Below are 22,929 nucleotides of genomic sequence, written 5' to 3' on the forward strand. Positions count from 1 at the left end.
CGAGCCCGGTGTCTAAAGCCCTTTCACCACGGGCCTCGAACTTTTGTTCCGTACCAGCAGCCTCAACTGAGGCCTCAGGGTGTACCCCAGTGTTATTAGGGGAAGCTCCAGCCAGGGAGACCTCGAAGCAAGCTCCGGTACCCGTCGCCACAGTAGAGCTTGGCCCACAAATAGCCCCCGCAGGAGGGGCATCGGATAGTAATCCGGTGTCAATAGGCCCCTTACGGAGACCCTCGGAGAAAACTCTGGTACACTTTTTAGGCCTAGAAGGCACCTCAGGGCTTTTGACGCTCCTCCCGGACCGGGACGACCCCGGGAAGGAGTCCCCCGGCCGGGGTGCTCTAAAAAGTAAAGAACTCACTGCGCGTTTCTTCTTTTCTTCGATGAAAGTAAGAAAATGCAATGGGGGAGTGCGCTGGAACACCTCCTCCCACAGCTCCAAACGACGTTGAATCGACGGACTGAAAGGGAGTTGCAGTAAAAGCACGAGTCCCACCGGTGGTCCGGACCCAAGCACTCTAAACGAGGAGGATGGGGGACCGCCCTAGCGAAGCGTCGCTGACGAGAACCAGTAGAAAAATTGAACTGAAACGGCATAGACGGATTCGCGACCGCTAAGCCGGGGCAGGAGAGGACGACACTGGAAGGAAAAAATGTTCCGAAGATGCTAGTGCGTCCAGTCCCGATCGAGCGGAGAAAAGGACTGATGGGCGATGCGCTGGGCAGAGCTAGGGGGGCTGGGTTACAGCCACGTGTGGTACCTCGCGTAAAAAGAGAGGGACACATTTTTGAAAAATGTGATGGTTTTTACAAAGTGCTCCGGTCCCGTCCCACAGGACGGAGGAATGTCCCATAAGTAAGGAGGAAAAGGGGACTATGGGTTAGGAGTAAGGTGGTCACTACGGTGAGTAACCTTATTATTCTTTAACTGGACTGCCTCTGTAGAACTTAATTCTGGAGATCTTCTTTGGGTCTGAACTTCTTACAGAGCCTAATATGTTGACCTCACGCTTACATCCCTAGATTAACATTGGTCCGTTAATAACTATTGGGACATAGACTTAACATTTGGATTTGAGTGTAATTGTGCTTCTGAGGCCTGTAACCCTCACTATAATCCCACTTAGACTTGGCGGACTTAACTAACATTCTATAGTCCTGCAAGACCTCTTCTGTAATACTATACACCGACATTTTATTTTATGTATATATTTCTTATGCACACTTTTTTATAATTAAAATATATTTTTACAGCTATGTTGTATACAACTTCTTATTGTGTGATAATCAGTTATTTACTGTACCTTTAAAACCTGTTCTCATCTTCTCGAGGGTTGCCTTTGTTCTCCAGCATTGGATCTTTCATAGATTCACATGCTGTGAATGTTCCCCATCAGGCTGGGAATCCTTGGTAACATAGAGCAGTTTAAACCTAAACTGAAAACTTTCAGTCACTTTTGCGCTCTGTTAGTCATTTTGGGTCAAACTGCCCACAGCCAATAGGAACACCTCCCTTAACTCCTTCCGTCTCTGCCATCTTCATATTTTTTACAGCACGTTCATGTAAGGAGTCCGCAAAAATAATCTCCTACATCTCTATGAATAATATTGATTTCCACAAAAGTTATATTTTTCTACGTCTACTCGACGACCAGCGTTGGCGGTAACAGTGCATTCTCTGACAAAGTCCAGGCCACCAGCAAGAGGAGGCATTAACACACCTGTGGTGACGAACACGGGACCTGTCTTCACCAAAGGTCAGTGTCCAAGGGGGTTTGGCAGGGAAGGAGACCCAATGCTTTTTCCATCCCAAGGAGATGTCTTCATCTAAGCCCACGTCTAAATCTGGTGGCCACTCCTCGCCTTCAACATCGAAAAATAGCTTGTAGTCCAGATCGACGATGGGTGCGTAATCGTCGATGACCAAGCCTTACTCCGTGTAGTCTACCCCCAGGGCCGTTAACGCTGTCTGCTGGCACCCCGGGAACAAAGCATTCGTCGACCACGACTACCGCGTCTTCGACGAAACCAGCAGTGGCCTCACTTCGTCGGCAATGAAAGCGCTAACAGCCTCAACCACGGCTGCTACGTCATCGAGAACCTCGTCGACTGCATCTAAGTTGATGGCTGTGATACCCTCATCGACTGCACCGTTGACGAGATAAAGTGCATCTTCCCATAAGATTGTTACCACTGCCATTCTAACTGGCATCACCGACACCCAGACCAGTACAGTGTCTGCATTGACAGTCCAGCCGACCACAGGCATCACTCCCCAACCTTGGGATGGTCCTGCTACAGGGTGGTATTGTGGTTTCCGAGCCAAGTCCTTCCCAATCAAAAGATGTAGAGGAAGCACATGAGGAGGTCCTCATTTTGCCGCTGTCGTCTCCAGCACGCAGGACATTGCCTCCCAGAAGGCAATCCAGCTCGCAGTGCGGGGAGGCAGGCCTAATCAGACTACCAGCATTACCTCCTCTGCATTCATCTCAGGCACAGGGCAGTTTGGTAGATGACCTCTCTCGCCCTCCCAGAATGGGCAAACACCTGTCAGTACCATGGAGGCTATCCAATACTTGAACAGACACTGATCCTGACCAGTTGGATGATGGGTGTTCCACTCATACTTCCCACACTGACAAATGTTATGATTTCATTGCAGGTGATGAGGAACCAGATGACATTCCACTCAGGGACTCGCCACCTGACGAGGTAGGGGCCTTCAATGCATTCTTGTCCGGGGCGGCCAAGATGTTCGGCTTTGCACCAGAGGAGCAGCGCAAGGAAACTGTGCTATACCAGCGCAGAGAACAGCGCAGGAAATCTGTCATGTCCATCCCTCTGTTGGAGGATGGCCTGGTCATCTTGGTGTACCCCGCAACTGCCCCGTCTAAGAGACTGGTTCGACAAAAAGTACAGAGCCTTAAAGCGCTGCCTCTGCTCCCAGCCCACACCAGACTCCGTTGTCTCTGATGCTGCCAGGAAAATGTCAGCGAACCCATAGACATCCTGCACTGTCCCTCCAGACAAGGAAGGCAAGCGCTGCAACACCTTCGCTAAAAAGATTACAGCCACGGCCACTAATATCAAGGCGGCAGCAAATGCAAAGGCTATGCTTGCACACTACAATCGGGAGTTGTGGTACAAGATGGATCCCCTGCTAGAGTTTCTGCTGGATGACGAGAAACAGGCCATGGACATCTTTCATGAGGGGGAATTGGGGTCAGACCATGCTATCATGGTCTCTGTGGACATCACTGATACTGGATTTCCCCAGCTTAGAAATGGATTTGTTCTATGCAGGCAGGGTTGTCTCAAAGAACTAGACTTTAGACCCGATGTCCAGTGTGGTTGGTATGCCCTTTGACGGATCTGCCCTTTTTGGGGACAAGCCTTACAGTCCATAAAAACAGACACGGAAACCGCACGCTCGTTGGGTATGCTACTGCAAAGAGGCCAGCTCTTTTTTGTTCGGGAAAAGGGTGTTATGGCAGGATTTTGCGGGATAACCTCTCCATGTACCAATCTTCCACCTCTTACAAAACCCAGGGGACCAGTACAGGAAAAACTCCTAGACCTATAGGGGATTGCAGCAGCACTGTGGCTTCGCCCAGTCTAGGGGCCAGTTTGGCAAACAGACATGACCAGCCCAGGGCCTCCTGCTTCAGCACCCCGGTGGGAGACTGACTGTCAAGGTGTGTCGGAAAATGGGCAACGTCGCAAACAACAAATGGGTTCTATCCCTCTTCCAGCAGGGCCACTCGCTGGAGTTTGTGGACTTTCTGCCGGACATTCCGCCTGCTCACAAACCAGAAAAGTTGCTGCACCTCTTGCTACAGGAAGTATGAGCTCTGCAGCTAAAGGGGAGCGGTGGAGAAGGTTCTAAAGGAGGAGCTTGGCAGAGCAGTCTACTCCTGCTACTTCCTGCACAACAAGTCGGGGGTTTGGAGGCCCATATTAGATCTAAGTGTGCTAAAGGCACAAACGGTCAACATGGTCCCACTGCAGCAGGTGTTGTCAGAGCTACAAGGAAGACTTCTTGGTGCCCATCGACCTCAAGGGCGCCTACTTTTACATCCCTATTCGCCGCTCACACCGGCGCTACCTATGCTTCGTGGTGGCATGAGTAAATTCAGTTCAAAGCCCTTACATTTGGTTTACGGTCTGCTCCGCGGGTGTTTACCAAATGCCTTGCACCTGTGTTGGCGCACCTGCGATGGAGGGGGGAGTTCACGTCTACCCGTATCTAATTGACTGGTTGGTGAGAGCCCCTCCTATCCACTGGCAGAAACCAACACTGCTGCCACCATCCAGTGTTTAACGGGCACTGGGTTTCTCCAACTTCCCAGAGTCGTGTCTGGTTCCTCGGAGCACGACTCAACACCCAGACCTGCACTGCCAGGCCCTCGGATGAAAGGGTGGGGGCTCTTCTGGAAAAGGTGCAGGCTCAGGGGCACCCAGGTAAGACCAGTCCACAACTACAAATCCCTGCTGGGGATGTTGTCATTGTGCATCCCGTTGATCACCATTTGCTGGTTATACATGAGGCAGTTGCAGGAGTTCCTGGATGCCCGCTGGATCCATGCCTCAGGGTCCTGGGACGACCGCATTGCTCCGATACTGGTTTTCAGGTGGAGCCTTCGCTAGTGGTCCTTGAGGGAACATTTGGTGCAAGGCGCCTCCTTCAGGTTGCTAGACCATCAAACCACCGTCACAACGAATGCTTCACTTAAGGGCTGGGGTGCCCACTGTCTGGACCAACATACCAGAGGACTTCGGTTGGAGGAGGAAAAGGGTGTCATGATCTCTGCTTCCAAAAGGTCAGGGTTTTCCCAACTCCCTTGGAAGCAGATCCATAACCCAGGTTCCAAGTGCCAACCAGTCCCAATTGGGACCTTTTGGACCCAGTCCTGGCGCCAGTGGCACCAGGCTCATAAATATGCCCAGTCCCAGCGCTGGAAGCCCCGGCTCATAATGCTTGGGTGGATTTACATGCAGCAGACCATGCTGCTTACTTGCCTGCCAGTTGAGCCTCTGATCCTCTTCTGTTTGGAACTACTTTTCCTGTTGGGTGGGGCAGGAGCCACTCCCTAGGTTCAGAACACTGGAACTCTTCTGGAAAGCAGGAACTCTTTTCTTACCTAGGCGTGGCTGTGGAAGGAGACACCTAAGCACTACAGGAGGCTATTTAAACCACACCCGATGGATGAATCTTGCTTTGCGTTATTCTGCATCCTCTGCAGCAGAACGCTCATCGTGTCTTCTGCATCTGATCCTGGGCCTAAGGAAAAAGGCTTACCATCCTGAATCCAGTCTTCAGCAACACCTATAAAGACAAGAAAGAACAGGTTAGCATTACGGTCTTCAGTGACAGCGCTTCACTTACCTGGTCCATCGGCTGTCACCAACGCCTCGCGCTGCATTCCGGCATCTGAAAGACAAAGGCTTACCTACTCTTCGTGCGCTCCGGAGGTCTTCGCACTGCATTCCGGCATCTGAAAGACAAAAGCTTACCAACTCTTCGCACGCTCCGGAGGCCTTCGGCGCTGCATCCCGCATCTGAAAGACAAAACAAGGTGCGTTTAAAGACATTGGGGAACTTTAATACTCACGTGCCATTACTCCTTTCCACATCTAAGCCAGTGGGTATTCCGGCACCCTGCAGCCGCTCCGAACTTGTACCTGCAAAATAAAAAGACAGTTAGAGCGCATCGTGAAGCAGGCAACAATCGCTTACTTACCTGCTTCCAGGCGCTTCTATTCATCACACGGGCTCCATCTTCAACTCACTTCAGCCCGTCATCCGCCATCGCCGGAACCCTGCAAAACAAGAGACATCATTACTAAAGACTTTTAAAGGCATTAGAATTACTCGAAACTTACCGTTCGTGCAGTAAACGACGGACAGCAGTCCTCTGAAGTCAAGAGGCCTGCTCCCCTTATCCAGTGAAGAAACTGGTTACAGCACCCTGCCCCGAGGCAGATGGAGAGCACGGCGTTCACTTACCTAAGGTGAGAGCGTTAACCTTTGGGGGTTCTACAGGAGAAGAGAAAGGGAAGAAGAGAGAGACATTCAATAACCCAGTTCATTAATCCCATATTTTCTATCTGCAGACATCTTACCCTTCGAGTCAGACATACAGTGCACAGAGGTCCAGCCCAAAGAGCCAGCCGTGTGTTACACATCACCTTTGAAGATACGGTATACGCCCAGTCAAGACCGGCGCCTCTACGGGAATCAGGTGAGCGTTACAAAGGGCCAGCACATCAACCTGCTACAGATGATTTCCTGGGCCCTGAAGTCTTTTCTGCCCCTCCTGAGGGGAAAGGTTGGAAGGATTTACACCGGCAATACAAAATTGATGTTTTATGTCCGCAAGCAGGGAGGAATGAGGTCCCCAAGCGTTCCAAGGAGGCCCAAACCCTGTGGCATTGGGCTCTACAGCACACATGTTTCTCATTCTCCTTCTACTGGGGATTCAGAACACTGTCACACTCTTGCGCTTTTGTCACGAGTGGGAACTGCACAAAGGCCAGCGTCATCTGTTTCATATGTGGGGCACTCCAGAGATCGACCTTTTTGCCACCTACGAGAACAGTCGCTGCAAGACCTTTGCCAGCTGCTTCCCCAATCCGGAGAGCTTGGGGGATGTCTTTGTGTTTCCATGGGAAGGGAAGTTTTTGTATGCATTACTCTCGTGCCTCGAGTTCTACACACCTTCAGACTGTATTGGTGCAAACTGATATTCGTGGCCCCGGCATGGCCGTGACAGTTTTAGTACTCTGAAATCCTTTCCCTCTCGTCAGCGGCGCCAATCAATCTGCGTACGCACCAATTGCTCCTGTCAAGGATCCAGGGGGCAGTGCTGCACCACTACCTGTTCTGTCAATCTGACAGCCTGGCTCCTGTGTTCTTAGAATTTGGACCTCTGTCCCCTCCACAAGACTGCCAGCAGGTCCTGGCCTGGGCAAGAGCTCCATCCGCCTTGAAGTGCTACACGAGCAAGTGGAATCGTTTTCAGGTATGGTGCAGGAGCCATCAACAGTTCCTACGAGATTAGTACAAGGTTGGGTTTTTATTCATAGAGGTCTATGCAGCTTGGGGTTAGCTCTGCTATTTCTCATATAGGAGGTGCAGGTTGGGGTTATTTGAGTTCTGTGCGACTTAGGTTCTTTTGGATGGGGAGGGGTTATTTTGGCTATTCATTGGTTAATGTGAAGTTGGGGTTATTTCAGCCATTATTCATGGGTGAATGTGTGCTCCTGCTGCTCCCAGTTGTATGCCTCCTCTGCCCTTTCCCCTGCGTGTTCGTTCCCACTGCTGAGTCTACATGTGTGTGCCTCTCTTGCATTCTATACCATGCCTCTGTCCACCCACCACCATGTCCCCACTCAGTGCGTCCTGTGTGGCGTAGCACTTTGCTGTGCTTCCTCTCCTTCCTCATCTCCCACTCGCTTTTCCCTCTCCTTTCTACCTACACCCCTCTATGGTGCTCCTGGTCTTACCTATCTTCTCCAACTGCTTTTGTATCACCTATCCTATCCCTCTCTGACAAAGTCTGGAAGGAAGAAGTTCAAGAAGGACATCCTGGTCTCCAATCCAGGTCGTCCCATTGCTGACACCCACGTCAGTGTCTCCTCCAGACAGACTCTTACCGACATCCTCTTTGTTCCCTCTCCTGACCTATGGACCCTACATATGGTTGCTGTTCTCGCTCTTTTCTCCATCTCCCATTAATGGTGGCACAAGATGGGAGGTTCTCTTGGTCTCCTTCCTGTCCTCCAAAACCATCATTGTCTATCTGAATGGGACTGTCGTGGTTCAGGGCACTCAGCCCAAACTCCTCCTCCTAAATAGGCGTCTTCCCGCATCTTATCAACTTCCTCCCATCTCTTGCTACTCTATCTACCACCTCTCTAGCTCCTCTGCCACCTTCCTCTTCTACCGCTCTGACTCCTCTGCCACTCACCTCCTCCTCCGCTGCCTCCTCTCGGGTGCCTTCCTCTCCCTCCTCTCTGGGCCATCTGCCCCCTCCTTCTACCTCTGCCCTCTTCTGGGCCCCTCTGCCTCTTCCACTAGATGTGCTGGTCGCCTGTTCCCCACCCCAGAAGTCTTACAAAAGTGACAACATGGTCCACTTAGCTACTCAACACTCGCTCTGCTGTCAAATTGCTTCTACCTCGAAGCTCGTCTTTCTCAAGGATTTCAACATACACTTGGACTCCTCTGACCACTCTGGGCCTTTCCGAAACCATTGCGACCTCTGTCCCTCTCTATACTCTGGTCCGACACATTCAGCTGGACACACCTTGGATGTTCTCATCTCCTCAGACATCCCCCTCTCACTGCTCCACTCTCATGGACTGACCACTTTCTGCTTTCCTCCCACCTGAAACTGTCTGTCCCCCTGGCAAAACCTTCCCCAGCACTGCCACCTTCCTTTGCAGGTCATTCGCCTATGAAGCGGGTGTCGGGTGCTGCTTTTGCCTCTTTCGCTCCTCCTCCTACCCCTGCGGCTGACTCCCACTCTGACACAGCCCTCTCCAACCTTCATCTCTCGATCTCCAATGCTCTTGATATCCTTGCCCCCGTCATGAGGATCTGCCTGCAAGTGCAATTATTGGTATGACTCTGGCCTGGCTGCTCTGAGATGCAAGTGCCGAGCGGAAGTGGAGGGCTTCGGGCACATCTTCTGACGAACTGGCCTGCTGCCTGCTCCAAAGGCAATACAGACTTTCTTCTCCAAGTATAGGGTCCACATTGAAGCCTGTGACTCTGCGGCCTCTTGCAGCACGGCCAAACTTTTTAAAATCTGCAAGGAGCTGGCCAATCCGACTGCAGTCTCTACTTCTCCTGTTCCTTCCCAGGCCCTCTGTACGTCCCTGGCCTCTGATTTCACCACTACAACTCAGGGCATCCTGTCCACGCTATCCTCCTCTCCTCCTCTCCTCATCTCTCTCCCTCTACCTCTCTCAGGCCCCCTTCGGCCGTGCTTCCCTCTCCTGTTCTCTCTCCAATAATATCGGAGGATGTTTCTAAACAAGTCCAGTCTATGAAAGTTTCATCCTCCTCCAGAACCATTTAAGGACAACATTGTTTCCCTCACTCCAGCCTTGGTTTATTTCTGCAATCATTCCTTTGCCACTGGATCTTCCCGTCTTCTCAAGCACTACCTTAGACACCCTTTCCTGAAAAAGCCTTCTGCTGATCCTTCCTGCCAGATCAACTATCGTCCAATCTCTCTCGATCACTCCTTTTCTGGACAAATTCCTTGAGAAATTGCCCATCTCTAAGCTGAACCTTCACACTGAATCTGCTGGTTATCTCCATGATCATCAGTCTGGCTTTAGATCGACCAGTGGCACAGAAACTGCTCTCAACTTCCATGAAGGTCTGCTCTCCAACCTTGACTCCAGCTCTTTGTCCTCATCCTTCTTGACCTCTCCTCTGCCTTTGACACGGTCAATCACGCCATCCTGATCAACCGCCTGTGTGGACCTTGGCATCACTGGCATGGCTGACCTCCTTCCTCTTGGACTGACTTTCCCAGGTCCAACTTGGGTCTTTTCTCTCCTTTCTCTCCACCACCTCTTTCCACATGTGGTGCTCCCTAGGACTCAATCCTCTCACCCTGGCTCTTTAATGTCTATCTGTCCCTCCTGGACCATCTGATCTCTATTTTCTCCTCTTTCAATGTTATACAGATGACACTCTGCTCTCTTTCAGGCTAACCTCAGCCTCCTCTCCCTCCTCGATCATTCCGGACTGTGTATCTGCTATACAGGGATGGTGCGCCTCTAATGGCCTCTGCCTTAATGCCAGTAAAACCGAGATCCTTCTCATTGGGACCCCTGCTCCTGCTTTTCCTCTCTCCCTCAGGCTGCCCTCCTTTGGTCCCCACCCCTCGCCCTCCTGTGGTGCAAAAAACCTTGGCGCCATCTTCGACTCCACTCTTTCTATCCACACATCACGGATCATGCGAAGAAAGTCTATTTCCAGCTGCACCTCCTCAGAGGTATCCTACCTTTTCCTAGAAGCTCACGGTCTCCAGAGCTCTGCTTCTCTGCAGGCTGGACTACTGCAACAGCCTCTTTCTCAATATTCCTAACTCTACTCTTTGTCCTCTTCAACTAATCCAAAACAGGACTGCAAGACTTATCCTTGGCCTCAAGCCCAGGGGCCGCATCTCTCCAGCTCTGAAATCTCTCTACTGGCTCCCTGTGGCCACGAGGATGAAGTTGAAGACACTCTGCATCATCCACAAGGCTTTCTGGGGCTGTGGTCCTCTCTATATCCAACACTCTTCCTAAATACCTTCCTTCTAGAGCCCTCCGCTCAGCTATCTCAAACTATCTGCGGGTCAGACGCTTCTCCAAACAGAGTAGGGGGGGTAGATCTCTCTCTCCTCAGCAGGTGCCTCCCTCTGGAATGTCCTCCCTGCCCCTCTGACTTGAGCCGGATCACCAGAAGTTCCTGAAGCTGTTAAAGACCTTCCTCTTCTCTTCCTTCTCTCTCCCTCTCCCCTGCTAATCTACCAGTCTGCTAGGCCCTGACTGGTGGTGTCGTTGCCCTCAGTCGCACAGGGCACCATGCCCCCTTCCCTCATTGACCAATCACCCTTCACTGCCTTCTGTCCTACCTAGCACTTCCGGTTTGGGACTGAACCCGTTCCTCTGCCATCCCCACACTTACTCAGAGCCCTACTGCCCTGACTGCACTTCACCCTCTGACCCCTTCCCTCCACTTCTCCCCACACCCTCTTCCCCTTTCACGATCTGAATGTCACAAGGCCTAGTAAGATGGTTTGTCTTGTCACGCCTCTATCTCCCCTCGTCTTGTGGCACCTAGAAACACTTGTGTAAAGGTGCGTTATAAATACCAAATCATATCCTATATCATAGAACTGTTACCTCAGACCATACGGCCGGAGGACATTTTTTCTCCCTGGCTCAGTCTATCTTGACGCATTCCACCATTAAGGTACACCTGTCTGCGATCCTCTGCTACAACCGCTTGGCAGGGGTGCCATCCCTGTAGTCTCCCCGGCTGGTGAAGGACATCTTGCGTGGGCTGTTCCGATCTTTTCCGCCTGTCCATCGCCCAGCGCCAATGTGGGAGCTAAATGTGCTACTTGCAAGACTCATTAAGCTGCTTTTTGAGCCAATGAACCAAGCATCCATTCAACATCTTTCCTAGAAAATAGCGTTCTTGGTGGCAATAACTTCAGCTAGACGAGTGGGTGAAATCGAGGAGTTTTCCTTGAAGCCGCCCCATTTGATGTTTTACAAGGGCAAGGCTATTCTACGTACTAACCCAACCTTCATGCCTAAGGTGCCATCCTTTTTCCATCTGAATCAGCAGATGGTTTTGCCTGTGTTCTTTGGCACGACGACGCCTGAAGTGGAACAGGCCCTGGGCACGGTGTGTGTAGTGCGCGCCCTCAAGTACTCCCTCACCTCTCTCCTTCTCACCCTCACCGTTTTCCCCTCTTCCCCTCTCCATCCCTCTCTCTCTTCCCCCTCCCTCTCTCTCTCTTCCCTCTCTCTCTCCTCTCCTCTCTCTCCTCTCTCTCTCCTCTCTCTCTCCTCTCTCTCCTCTCTCTCTCCTCTCTCTCTCCTCTCTCTCCTCTCTCTCTCCTCTCTCTCTCCTCTCTCTCCTCTCTCTCCTCTCTCTCCTCTCTCTCTCTCTCTCCACCTCTCTCCACCTCTCTCCACCTCTCTCCACCTCTCTCCACCTCTCTCCACCTCTCTCCACCTCTCTCCACCTCTCTCCACCTCTCTCCCTCGCCCTCCGCCCCTCGGTCTGAAGATTATAATGCCTTTTTCACTACTGGAAGGGTATATACAAAACATGTCAATATGTGAAATATATCGATGCTGGATAAATAGTTACAGGTATGTTACTTGTTCTTCTGTACTTTCATGCTGGAAGCCCTACTATTGGAGTACTAGACCCCCACAGTTGTACTGTACACACCACAGCCCTATATATTGTACTCTGAGTTCTCTTGCACTGAATGTGTTCATTTCTCTAAGCCCCTTCCCATGCAGGAATTGGTTTAACTGTACCTTATCTATTTTTTCACAGTTGTTCCCAGTGCAGCCACTATTGTTATTGTGGTATGTGTTAGTTTTCTGGTGTTCATGATCATTTTGGGAGTGTTCCGCATTCGAGCAGCACATCAGAAATCCATGACTGACCAAGACAGCGGCAAAGAGAATGAAATGGACTGGGATGACTCTGCACTAACTATTACAGTCAACCCTATGGAGGTACAGTATGACATCCTTTCTTGGAGAATCGCCCTTTGGGCATATAGACAGTGTGTGATGCTGCAGAGGTACAGTACAGTTTCCTCCATCCTGGATAAAATGTGTGCCGTGCCACGTTAGCCAGTCTTGTTGCTTTAAGATTTCATTCGGTCATCGGATCTGTAGAATCTCCATGTGTATGCCTAATAATTGAATCTCCCAAATGTTTGGCAATGTTTTTCCCCTCAGTTGCACCCCCTTTCACCCACCTTATTTACCATCCATTCATCTGTAAACCTGCCCCCAAACCATTTCTGCTGACCCCCATCCTTCCACGTCCGTTACCCACGTGCTCCGCCCTTTCTTTACTTTTAGAGCAAGACCACACATTTGCCTTTACTTCCAGCCCTTCACTCCACCCCCAAGATGGCTAGCTCTTGCCACCCACAACAAAACTAGCTAGCCTCTGCCGCCTACCTCCCGTATTGCGTAGAGGTTCTGGCTGGCTAGTTCCATTTCCATGTGAAGCTAAGTTTAGGAAGAAGATTTCAGCTCTCGTCTCCTTAGAGGAGTAGTGTCAAAGGTCTACAGTGAACAGCATCAGTTTTAAGTGTTGTATGGTTGTGTGGTGTTCACACCGTAGTTGTTGGGCCAGATACCTTTATGACCTATGCCCCCCTCAATTCTTGTCCCTTTGCGAGTGGGTGGTAGAGCTACCAAGTTGAAGTATTCTGTGTTGTCGTAGAGATTACCTACCTTCAGCAGAACCTTTTTTCTATCTGTGGAAAGCTAGCTCGACCTTGAAAGAAATGTTTGTCTTTTAAAATATCACATTCATTATACCCTGAATATCCTTTTAGGAGCTGGACCTAGGCTATTTCTGCATAGGTTCAACTGCCTGAGGCGCTGTGAATGACATGTGCCCTATCAGTTGCACAGATGGTAGTACATGCCATTGTTCAGTGTTTTAAATTAGAATACTTCTTGCTATACGACACTGCCTGGGCCAAAGAGTGCTCCTGCATTCGATCTTCTATATATTGACATACGGTTTTGGATTCTCCCACAGTAATTTGAATGAGCATATAAGTGTTTGAGAAACACTAACACAAACTGTTAACTTTGGCAATGAATGTGAAGCTAAAGCAAGCTGCAGTCAATTCTCCATACCTCTGTTGTGCAGATGGGGTGCACCTTCCCCAGCAATATAGTGATTGTGGCACCACAGTACAAGTGCATTAGTCATGCTTTGTAAAAATAAAAGGAAGTGTTGGTCAATCACTGTTTATATTTCTAAAGGGCGACGGGTGTTCCAGGTATGCTGTCCAGTAATAGACACTCTCTAATATTTATTTTAGACTTACGAGGATCAGCACAGCAGTGCAGGTGAAGAGGAGGAGGAGGAAGAGGAAGAGAGTGAGGATGGTGAGGAAGATGATGACATCACCAGCGCCGAGTCTGAAAGCAGCGAGGAGGAGGAAGGGGAGCATGAAGAGGATCAGCAGAACGTCAATCGTCAGCAGCAGTTGGAGTGGGACGATTCCACGCTCACTTACTGAGTGCAATCGACTCAATGCCTCACTTGCTCCCTCTACAGTTGATTCCATGATGACCCTCTCCATTCCTCCTGAGTTCACTGTATAAAGCAACCATTGAAGCCAGTAGATCCGACAGACACGTTAAAAAAGAAAAATAGAAAAAAATTGTGCTGTTTTGGCTCGTTCCTAAATGTCTCTGTAGGATAGGTGTGCCCTTTTCTTCCTCTGTGGCCAGACGTTTTAACAATGTGTGGACTCACCTTGCACTTTTCACCCCATCATCTCAGCTAAGTGACTCTACAGATTGGTAGACATTGCACACAATTTCCCGGATTTTCCTTGACCCATGGGGTCTGCTTTGGCACCATTCCTCATCCTCGAAAGGACTCGATGGTTTCACAGCTGGCAAAGGATTTTTTTGCTGCCATCTCCTGCAGCCTGGGACTATACGTATATATACAATATATATATTTGTCTCTCACTCTCTCCAAGTTAGTGCATGTGAAAAGTGGCAAAACAAACTTGAGGTGAATAATTGTAGATTAACTTTTTAATATTTTGTAAATATGTTGGGCTATGTAATTGTCAAATGTGGTAGTCAAAGGAAGGACTGGTTTTTAAGCAAATAATGTGGTTCTAAGTGCAAGAAAGCAACGGAGCAGGCCTGACTCGAGTTTCCTGGTTTGAGTCTGTGCAGGGGCACTTTATTTGACTGGTATCCGGTATGCTTAGCAGACGTCTGTCTGTGCTGTTGGTTGCCCCTTCCCATCCCTACAGCCAGGGGTGGGGGAAGGCTCATTTACTGCAATGGTTGATTGCATGTTCTGGCTTGCACCAGCGGGATGCCTTGACTACAAACAGAAGATGCATTGTTTTATTCTCTGGTACCCGGCCTCAGGCATAGTTCCTCTTCCCAATTTGTGAATAACATTACCAGTGAGGAAGAGAAGCTGTCCCAAGCAGTTGAGGCAGAATCACCATTGGGGTTCTTGTGCAGTGCTGCTCGCTTAATGTTCTTGGGTCAGTGATCTGTTTACACTGCCAGCCCTTGGAAGCCTGGCAGAGAGCATGCGGCCAGCCAAAAGGTACATGTTGCCTGCCAGTTGGACTTCTGATTCTTTTAAAATTATTTAAATTTTTACTTTTGGTATGCTCAAAGGCAGATTTCAGAGCTTGCTACAATTAACGGACCATCTCTTGGTGGTCCGTACATGTTAAGCTGGTCTATTGGTTTTAGAAACACCAATAAGGGACTGGTTGCTCTGTCTCTAGTCCTGTGGTGCTGATCGATTGACACTCCAGCGACTGCTTGCGCCATGGTGTAAGATGTTTTTTTCACACCGTCTTGCTCATTGTACTTCAGCATATGGTACAGGTGTATTAACACTCCAGCGAGTGACCTTTGCTCTCGGTTAAGGCCGCTTTGACTCATTCCACCTAATGACTTTCTCTTCTAGAAGCCTGTGCGGCTGGTGTGATTTCTAACTTCCGCTACATCAGCGTGATCTGCTGGTGTTTTATGGCATTTGTTTACATTTTCAGTAATATTTGTTTTTCCTGCTGGTGAAATTATAATTGTAAATTGTACAAACGGTCTTGTAAATCGAGTCAATAATGTTGTGTTCCGAGAATGCTCGGCTTTGGCCGGTTCCTGATTTACTAGTAGACAAAACCCCTTTTTTCTCTTGGAGCTGGATCTGATGGGATTCCTTGAAGGTCTTGTAAGAAGGTACGAAAATTGAGCGATATCCCTGTGTTGGCGAGTGCTCCATTTTTGGAGGGCCAAGTCAGATTTTCACACTCTGGCTGCTTTGGGTGCCATGTTTCTGGGTGGGAGTTAGTGGTAAACTAGTTGGTGATCCACAGAGTGAAGGCAGGTGTCCTCCTCCTGTTGCCAATTGGACACAACCTAGATAGGAAATGTGGCTGCTGAGTCTTGGCTTGAGCAATACTGCCTTGTTAACCTGTGGCAATACGTTGCCTAGCCAGGGATGGGCAAATCTGAATTAAACTGCTCCGCCTCAAATAGCCAGTAGGAAAGCTGGAACCCTGCTTAGGAGGTATCATGGAGTCCTTTTGGGGTAGGAAATTCAGCTATTCTGCTTGGATTTGAATGTAATAGTTGAGAAGTGAAACATTGGCACAGTGGCTCGATTTCCTCTTCAGTTTTGGATTCCTTTGCGTGGAGTACTTTACTTTCTGCTTGAAAATATCACACTTGTTATTGGTTAACGGGAGGAGACCAACCCATACTGCCAACAGGGTGACTGCTTTTTTAATGTAAACATTTTAGATTTCTAAAAAAAAAGTAATTGGTTATGATTTTAACTACTTTTATGTGCTAACATGACTGCTAGTTTTAAGTAACCTGGAAAAGGTTTCATTTCTGTCTGATCACTGTCTTGTGTCCATGTCAATGTGTAGAGGGATTCTCCCTCCATTTACTCACGGTAGCTGCTGTAATTAGATTGCAAGTTATCACGAAAGAAGCAGCATTTGCTGAAGGGGGTTGTAAGCTTCCCAATGCTGTTTGTAGCTTCTGTAGATTAAACTTTCCAGATTTGTATATTGGTAATAGGTCAGTTTGAACAGTCTATAAGCTACAATAAATTTCTGGTTCTAACATTAGTATCACAGTAGTTTTTTGTTTTGTTTGTTGTAGCATGGACCACCACCGCACACTACAAAATGTGCAGTTTGAATGAATGCTATTTGTGGTTGGATAGAACATTTTAGGACTGAAATATAGCAATCGAGGGAGTAAAACTCCAGTTAAAAACATGTGTACAATAATAAACCTTTGCAATGTGGGTCTGGCCTAGATGTTCTTTTTTGGGGTACATAATTGTCTGTTTTGTTCAGTTTTAATTTGCGGGTATATCTCTAATGAACACTGATTTTGAACCGAAGCTCACAATGCCAAAACATTGGTGTCCACTTCAAATTGTGGTATTCTGTTGCCTGGTGTGATCTTGAGCTGCTGAGCAGCGAATCGCTGGAAGCACAGACCAACATGAGACGCTTTGGAGAACAGACACAAAGAAAAAGTTACTGCATGCTAAGTGAGAATGACTCCAAATGTATTTAAATTCAAGTATTTCACAGGTTTCCCAGGAATTGTCATCCGATTCCTTTACTCTTGTGTCTCGTCCCCTTTCCTCCATACTGCATGGGCGTCCCTTCCAAGGAACGGGAGAGTGAAAGTGTTTTTTTTTTTACAGCAGAAAAAACCTTCTTCCTCTTTAAATTTAGAGGCGCACAGGGGTGCAGCCCTTGGAGCATGCGCTGCCCTGACTGCGCCCTCTGGCGCCACACCGCAGTCCCCTTTTCCGCGTCGACAGGAACAGGCCAAATTCACTAGCGCTCCTAGGTTTGGCTTCAGCCATGTAATTTCACGCACGGATACCTCTTCTCTTCTATCTTTTTTGGTCTTTTTTTCATTCTGGCAATCAGTCCTCAGGTGTCACGCCCCTCCCCGGCGCATGTCGACTTCTACAGGGTTCAGCAGGTGTCCATCCTGCAACTGGCTCTTCCCGACTAAAGACCCCCATGCCCTCTGCCTACGGTGCCTTGGCCCAGACCATGGCTGGCAAGCTTGTACCGCGTGCAACTCACTTTCCTCAAGGTCTCTAAAGAACAGACTAGCCAGGTGGAGGGAGCTCTTCCAGAGATCGCCTCCAAAGGACCTAAAGGACTTTGTCTATCATCGATCCAGGCCCAAGGTAGGGCTGCTCTTTTCCAGTGCACCCCGCAAGGGAGACTCCTTCCCAAGGACTCTCCTGCGCTGGAGGGACATCCCAGGTCCAGGTACCAGCACAAGTACCGAGGCTGAATCGGCTACCGGCTGATAGGCCGAGGGGTCAGTAGATCCTCCCGGTGACAGTGCTGAGGGACTGGAAGGTTCTTTCACCAGGTCGTTAACGGGTTGGCTACGCCCCTGCACCGGCAACATCGCTGAGGGGGCGCCTATACGCAGTTCTGCCAGCAGATCCGCCGAGGGCGAAATGCCTACCGGGCCTCAGCCTGAGGAACAGGGTAGGCCCCATGAGACCGACTCAAGAGTCCTGGGCGGGGCCCAGTGAGCCAAGCAACACGATGCAAAGACTTGGAAGGCAGCTTGACAAAATGGACGCCGTGCCAGAAAATCCAGACATAGGGCCGATGCCTCTCTAGGGAAGGCAGCAGGGGGAGGAACGTGTGTCAAGGTGGGACTGGTGTCAACCAGGTATGTGGCCTACAGCTTAGCCTTCCTTCGCGCAAGGCAGGTTCCCGCTGTGTCCATATGAGCAGGGCTCGCACCGGCTCCAGCAGCCTCTCACTACCCTGTCAATATCGCCTACCACCACTCTGGCCTGCGAGGGCAGGTTCTTTGAACGGTTCCTCGGGTTCATGAAATCTCCTCGGATGGGGGACATCCTCAGGGACGTGCTCCGGCGCTGCAGGCCTCTGTACAGAAACACCCCTGGTCCCTGGTCAGCCTCATGTCCAGGCGGTTCCGCAACAGCCTCTGGCTCCAGTCTCCACACCGCAGCCCCCCAGCTCCAAACTCCCCTCCTCCGGTCCCTGACCAACAGGACCCTCACGGGGACACAGATGAGGATGAGGACCCCGACACGCCATCTTCAGCCAAGGCCTTAAACAAATGTCTGGTAGGGCTGGCAGAGTACTTGGGCCTTCCTCAACCCGAGGTCGAGCAGCCAGCAGAGGGGGTCCTCGCAGAAGTCCTCACGCCCGTGACCAGAACGGGGATCCCGATGCAGAAGGATGTAGTTGCCTTAACCAAGAAGGGTTGGCTCAAGCCTCATTCAGTCCAGCCATTGAATAAACGCCTGGACGCTAAGTACAGGCAGATGGAGGGGGATACACACATGCTATCGGCCCATCCTCAGCCACACTCCTCTGTGATTGCTGCAGCATCACTATACTCCAAGCCTCAGTTGTCCTTTGCGGCGCTGCTAGGCAAGGAGGAGATGATCTTGGTGGCGTACTGGAAGAAGCTGTATTCCAGCGCCTCCTTGCACCTTCGTCAAGCCAACACGGATGCCATGCTGCCAGCCGTTAACCATCCTCCCAGAGCTTCCGGCACAGAGCCAATCGCGATTCAAGGCGGGATTGGCAGAGGCCAAAATGGTGGCACAGGACATCATGGAGTCCACTGTGGCCCGCATTGACACGTCTAGCTGTGCCATCTACATTGCCACAGACATGAGAAGAACGGCATGGCTCTGTGCTATGAAATTTAACCCGGGTGTCCAGGATCGGTGACCTCTTCTACTCCACAACGGCGGACGAGGAGCTGGACAAAAAAAATCAGCTCACAAACGGCCAAGTCTTGGTCATCCATCTTGACAAAGACCACGCCCAAAACGTACACCCAGTCGCAGCAGCGCTCGGACAAAGGGCGTACATACGGAGGGTTCAGTGGCTTCCAAGAGCGGAGGTCCAGGCAGCCTGATTGTTCGCCGACTCAACATCGGCGCAAACAACAAAAGTGGGGGTGGGGAGAGTAAGGGCTTTTTCCAGTTCCGCTTCTCCGCTACAGCCTCAGAGGGAAAGAAGGCATGACACGCCCCTCCGGGTCCACGTGTCTCCAGTAGGGGGGGCAGGCTTGTTCTCCATGCACATTTCTGGCTCCAGAATTTTAGCAGACCCCTGGATCCTCTGTAGTCTCCATGGGGTACCGCCTCCCTATCCCAGCCTCTCCTCCCTCCTCCACTCCCACAGGTTGGGACAGCAACTCTTTTGGCAGAGATCCGGTTGCTTGTCCAGAACCAGGCAGTGGAGAAAGTCCCAGCCTCCCAGCGGAGACATTGTGCAAGGGAGACTGGATGTGCTCCCTGAATCTGAAGGACGCATACCTACACGTCCCTTGGGCAGCCTCATTGTTCTTTTCTATGATTCTGGATCATGGGCTACCATTTCCAATACAAGGTGCTTCCTTTTGTCCTCAACTCGGCCCCCAGGGTCTTTACCAGGCTGATGAACACAGTGGCGGCCCTCCTCGGGTCTTGGGGCCACTACATCTACCTGTACCTCAACGACTAGTTCATCAGGGCGACATCTCTGGAAGCAGTGCACCATACTTCCCACGCTCTTATGAACACACTGCGCGAGCTGGGTTTTTCACTGAACCTCAAGAAGTCACAGCTGCAGCCCATGCAGAGACTGACCTTCTTGGGTCTCATCTGGGACACGTGCTCCGAGAGTTTTTCCCTCTGAGGACAAGATCACAGCCCTCAAGAGGGCCACCGCGCACTTCCTCAGCAGAGAAGTGACCTCGGCCTGGTGGTACCAACACCTACTGGGTCTCATGGCAGCAGTCCTCTTGGCCGTCCCCCACACAAGACTCTGGATGAGGAGGATACAGCTGCACTTTGCAGCCTCTTGGAACCAGGAGCAAGGCTCTCAGAGATGTTCAACATTCCTCCGTCACTTCACCCAGACCTCACATGGTGATCCAGGGACTACAACCTTCGGCTAGGCAAGCCTTTCTGGCAACCTACCCCGCAGGTCACCATCACCAAGGACTCCTCTCTCGAAGGTTGGGGGGGGGGGCACCCTGGACAACCACTGTGTCCATGGCACCTGGACACGGCAGGAGCAGGAGTACCACATCAATTGGCTGGAACTAAAGGCTATCTGGTTGGCGCTCAGAGCCTTCCTTCTGGTTATCGAGGGCAAGGTCATCCTCATTCAGACAGATAACTCGACCAGCATGTTCTATGTCAACCAGAAGGCAGGTACCAGATTTACCCCCCCCCCCTCCCCCCTGTGTAGGCTCGCAGTCAGCATGTGGAAATGGGCCCTGGAGAACAACATCAACCTCACGGCTGTCCACCTGCTGGGGGAATCCAACCTGGAGGCAGACAGGCTCAGCAGATTGGGGACGGACAACTACGAGTGGCAGTTGAACGACCTAGTACTGCAAGAAATCTTCTACAAATGGGGACACCCCCAGGTGGATCTCTTTGCCTCATGGGACAACAGGAAGTGCCAACTGTTCGCTTCCTGTCAGGGTCAGGGCCCTGGCTCCCTGGGCGAAGCATTCCAGATTCAGTGGGACGGAATGACTGCAAACGGCTTCCTGCCCACTCCACTGATAGGGTGATATGCAAGATCAAGGAATCTCGCCACCTCAGCATCATGCTAATGGCACCTTGTTGGCTGGCCAGGCCATGGTTCTCGGAGCTGTTCAACCTCTCATGGAGGCTGCCCATTCGCCTCCCAACGGGCCCAGCACATCTTCTGGCGCAGCATGGGGGCAGGGTCACCCACCCACACCACAGAAACTAGCCCCCACTGTGTGGTTGCTGAACAGGGAAGTCTAGGTTACCTCAGCCTCTCCCAGGCTAATCTAGAGATCATACAGGGTGCCAGGAGCAAGTCTACCAGGGCCCAGTATAAGAGCAAGTTGACCAGGTTCTGCCATTGGGCAGACTCTAAGGATATCAACCCCCTGGAATGCACCTTGGATAACGTGCTCTCCTTCTCGACGCACCTCGCCCACTCAGGCGTGCAGGTGGACACTTGCCACACTTACTTGGCAGCCATTGGGGCTTACAGAAACTCGGAGGAGGGGATCTTTTCCTCTTTTAACCCGATTGTCAGGAAACATTTGACGGGACTCGCCAGACTGTGTGGGACCTCAACATAGTTCTGGGTGCCCTGGCGCACAAACCATTTGAACCAATGGTGTCCGCGGAAATCAGGCTGGTCACCATTAAGACCGCCTTGCTAGGTGGCCTCACCTCGGCTCACAGAATCAGGGAAATCCAGGCGCTGGTTGCCTCAGAGCCATGTACTACGTTTCACAGGGATAAAGTAGTCCTGCGCACACACCCTGCATTCTTGCCAAAGGTGCCTTCCGCATTCCATCTGAATGAAGAAATAGTTCTACCTATGTTTTTTGTCGAGCCCAAAGACGAGGCACAGAGAGTTCTGCACTGCCTTGATGTCAGGCGTGCCATGAAATTCTACTTGGACAGGACGAGGGTCTTCCGCAAGTTGGACGCACTTTTTGTCGCCTTCGGCAGATCAAGGCTATCAGGCCTCTAGGGCCTCCATAGCCCTTTCGATGGTCCCCTGGCAAGTCAATGGCAGGGCGGCCACCTGGGCCACCCCCTTCGGCTTTCTGCAAGCACTACTGTTTGGATGTCGGTTCTAGAACAGATGCGGCTTTCGGACAGGCGGTTCTTAGAAACTGGTTTGCTTAAGCAGGGTCTCCTCTCCACCCTGGGGCCCTAATAAAACTGGTGTCATTAGGCAATGTTAATCTATTGTTGGCGCTTCTATGGGGACTGAGATGTGGTGCCGGAGGGCAGAGTCAGGGCAGCGCATGCTCCCAGGGCCGCACCCCTGCACGCTTCTAAATCTAAAGGGGAAGAAGGTTTTTTTTGGTGATAAAGGTTCTGTCTCCCATCCCTTGGAAGGGACGCCCATGCAGTATGGAGGAAAGGGGACTAAGAGTACGTTAATCACTATGGTGTGTAACTTATAATTTCTCCAACAAGAGTTTAACCCAAGGTTCCTTTGGATGGACAAACATCAAATGTGTAACTTGTTGCATCTGGACCTGAATGCTTTGTGAAATAAAATGGTGCATACTTCTTTCCCAGGAACAAACTATGAAGGCACAAGCTTTGTCATCTCAAGGATATCAAGTCAGGCCTTTGTGGAACTACCACAAGCACTTTTAATCCTTTAAAAGGCAAAGTAGTCCTTTGTCAAAGAGCCAAATTCCATGCTAACTTTGAAAATTCAGACATAATCGTTAGTGGGACAGGCCCAAAAATATTTGGGTTTCATGAGTGAGTCAGCATCCCCAAGACCAAAAAGCAGCAAAAGCTTAGTGGTCAGTCATCTTCACTGATGGTCAAGCCACCCCTATCCAGCCAATTGATGTAATTCCAACACTGCTCTGAGGCATCTTGTTTCTCCAACAGTGGAATTATTTGTATTAATGATAAACACATTGAGCGGGAATCCTGGAGCACATTCCCAATCAAATTCTTTTTATTAAGGAACATGTTAAGGAGTTTTCCTAAAGTCCACTTGAGGTAAGACTTCATAAAACTATCCATTGGCATACAGGTCCCTTACACTTAGTATGAGTCTGTACTGCTCAAGGAACCTTGGTAGA

The 22,929-nt window shown here is 50.4% G+C and overlaps 1 protein-coding gene across 4 annotated transcripts in view; it reads left to right on the top strand.

The window, feature by feature from the left end:
* Positions 1 to 16,418, top strand: part of CLSTN1 (calsyntenin 1) — an 842,090-nt gene extending 825,672 nt beyond the window's left edge. For 3 of the 4 annotated variants that reach the window (XM_069610015.1, XM_069610017.1, XM_069610018.1), the window contains 2 exons: positions 12,089 to 12,273; positions 13,611 to 13,965. In XM_069610015.1, the coding sequence (XP_069466116.1) occupies positions 12,089 to 12,273; positions 13,611 to 13,811 (386 nt within the window). In that variant the 3' untranslated portion in view covers positions 13,812 to 13,965. Of the gene's footprint in view, positions 1 to 12,088; positions 12,274 to 13,610 lie in introns of all 4 variants that reach the window. The other variant, XM_069610016.1, reaches the window with a different exon arrangement.
* Positions 16,419 to 22,929: the final 6,511 nt, after the last annotated feature.

This window comes from Ambystoma mexicanum, chromosome 8 (assembly GCF_040938575.1).
Source record: "Ambystoma mexicanum isolate Mex_15411 chromosome 8, UKY_AmexF1_1, whole genome shotgun sequence".
Classification (NCBI taxonomy): domain Eukaryota; kingdom Metazoa; phylum Chordata; class Amphibia; order Caudata; family Ambystomatidae; genus Ambystoma; species Ambystoma mexicanum.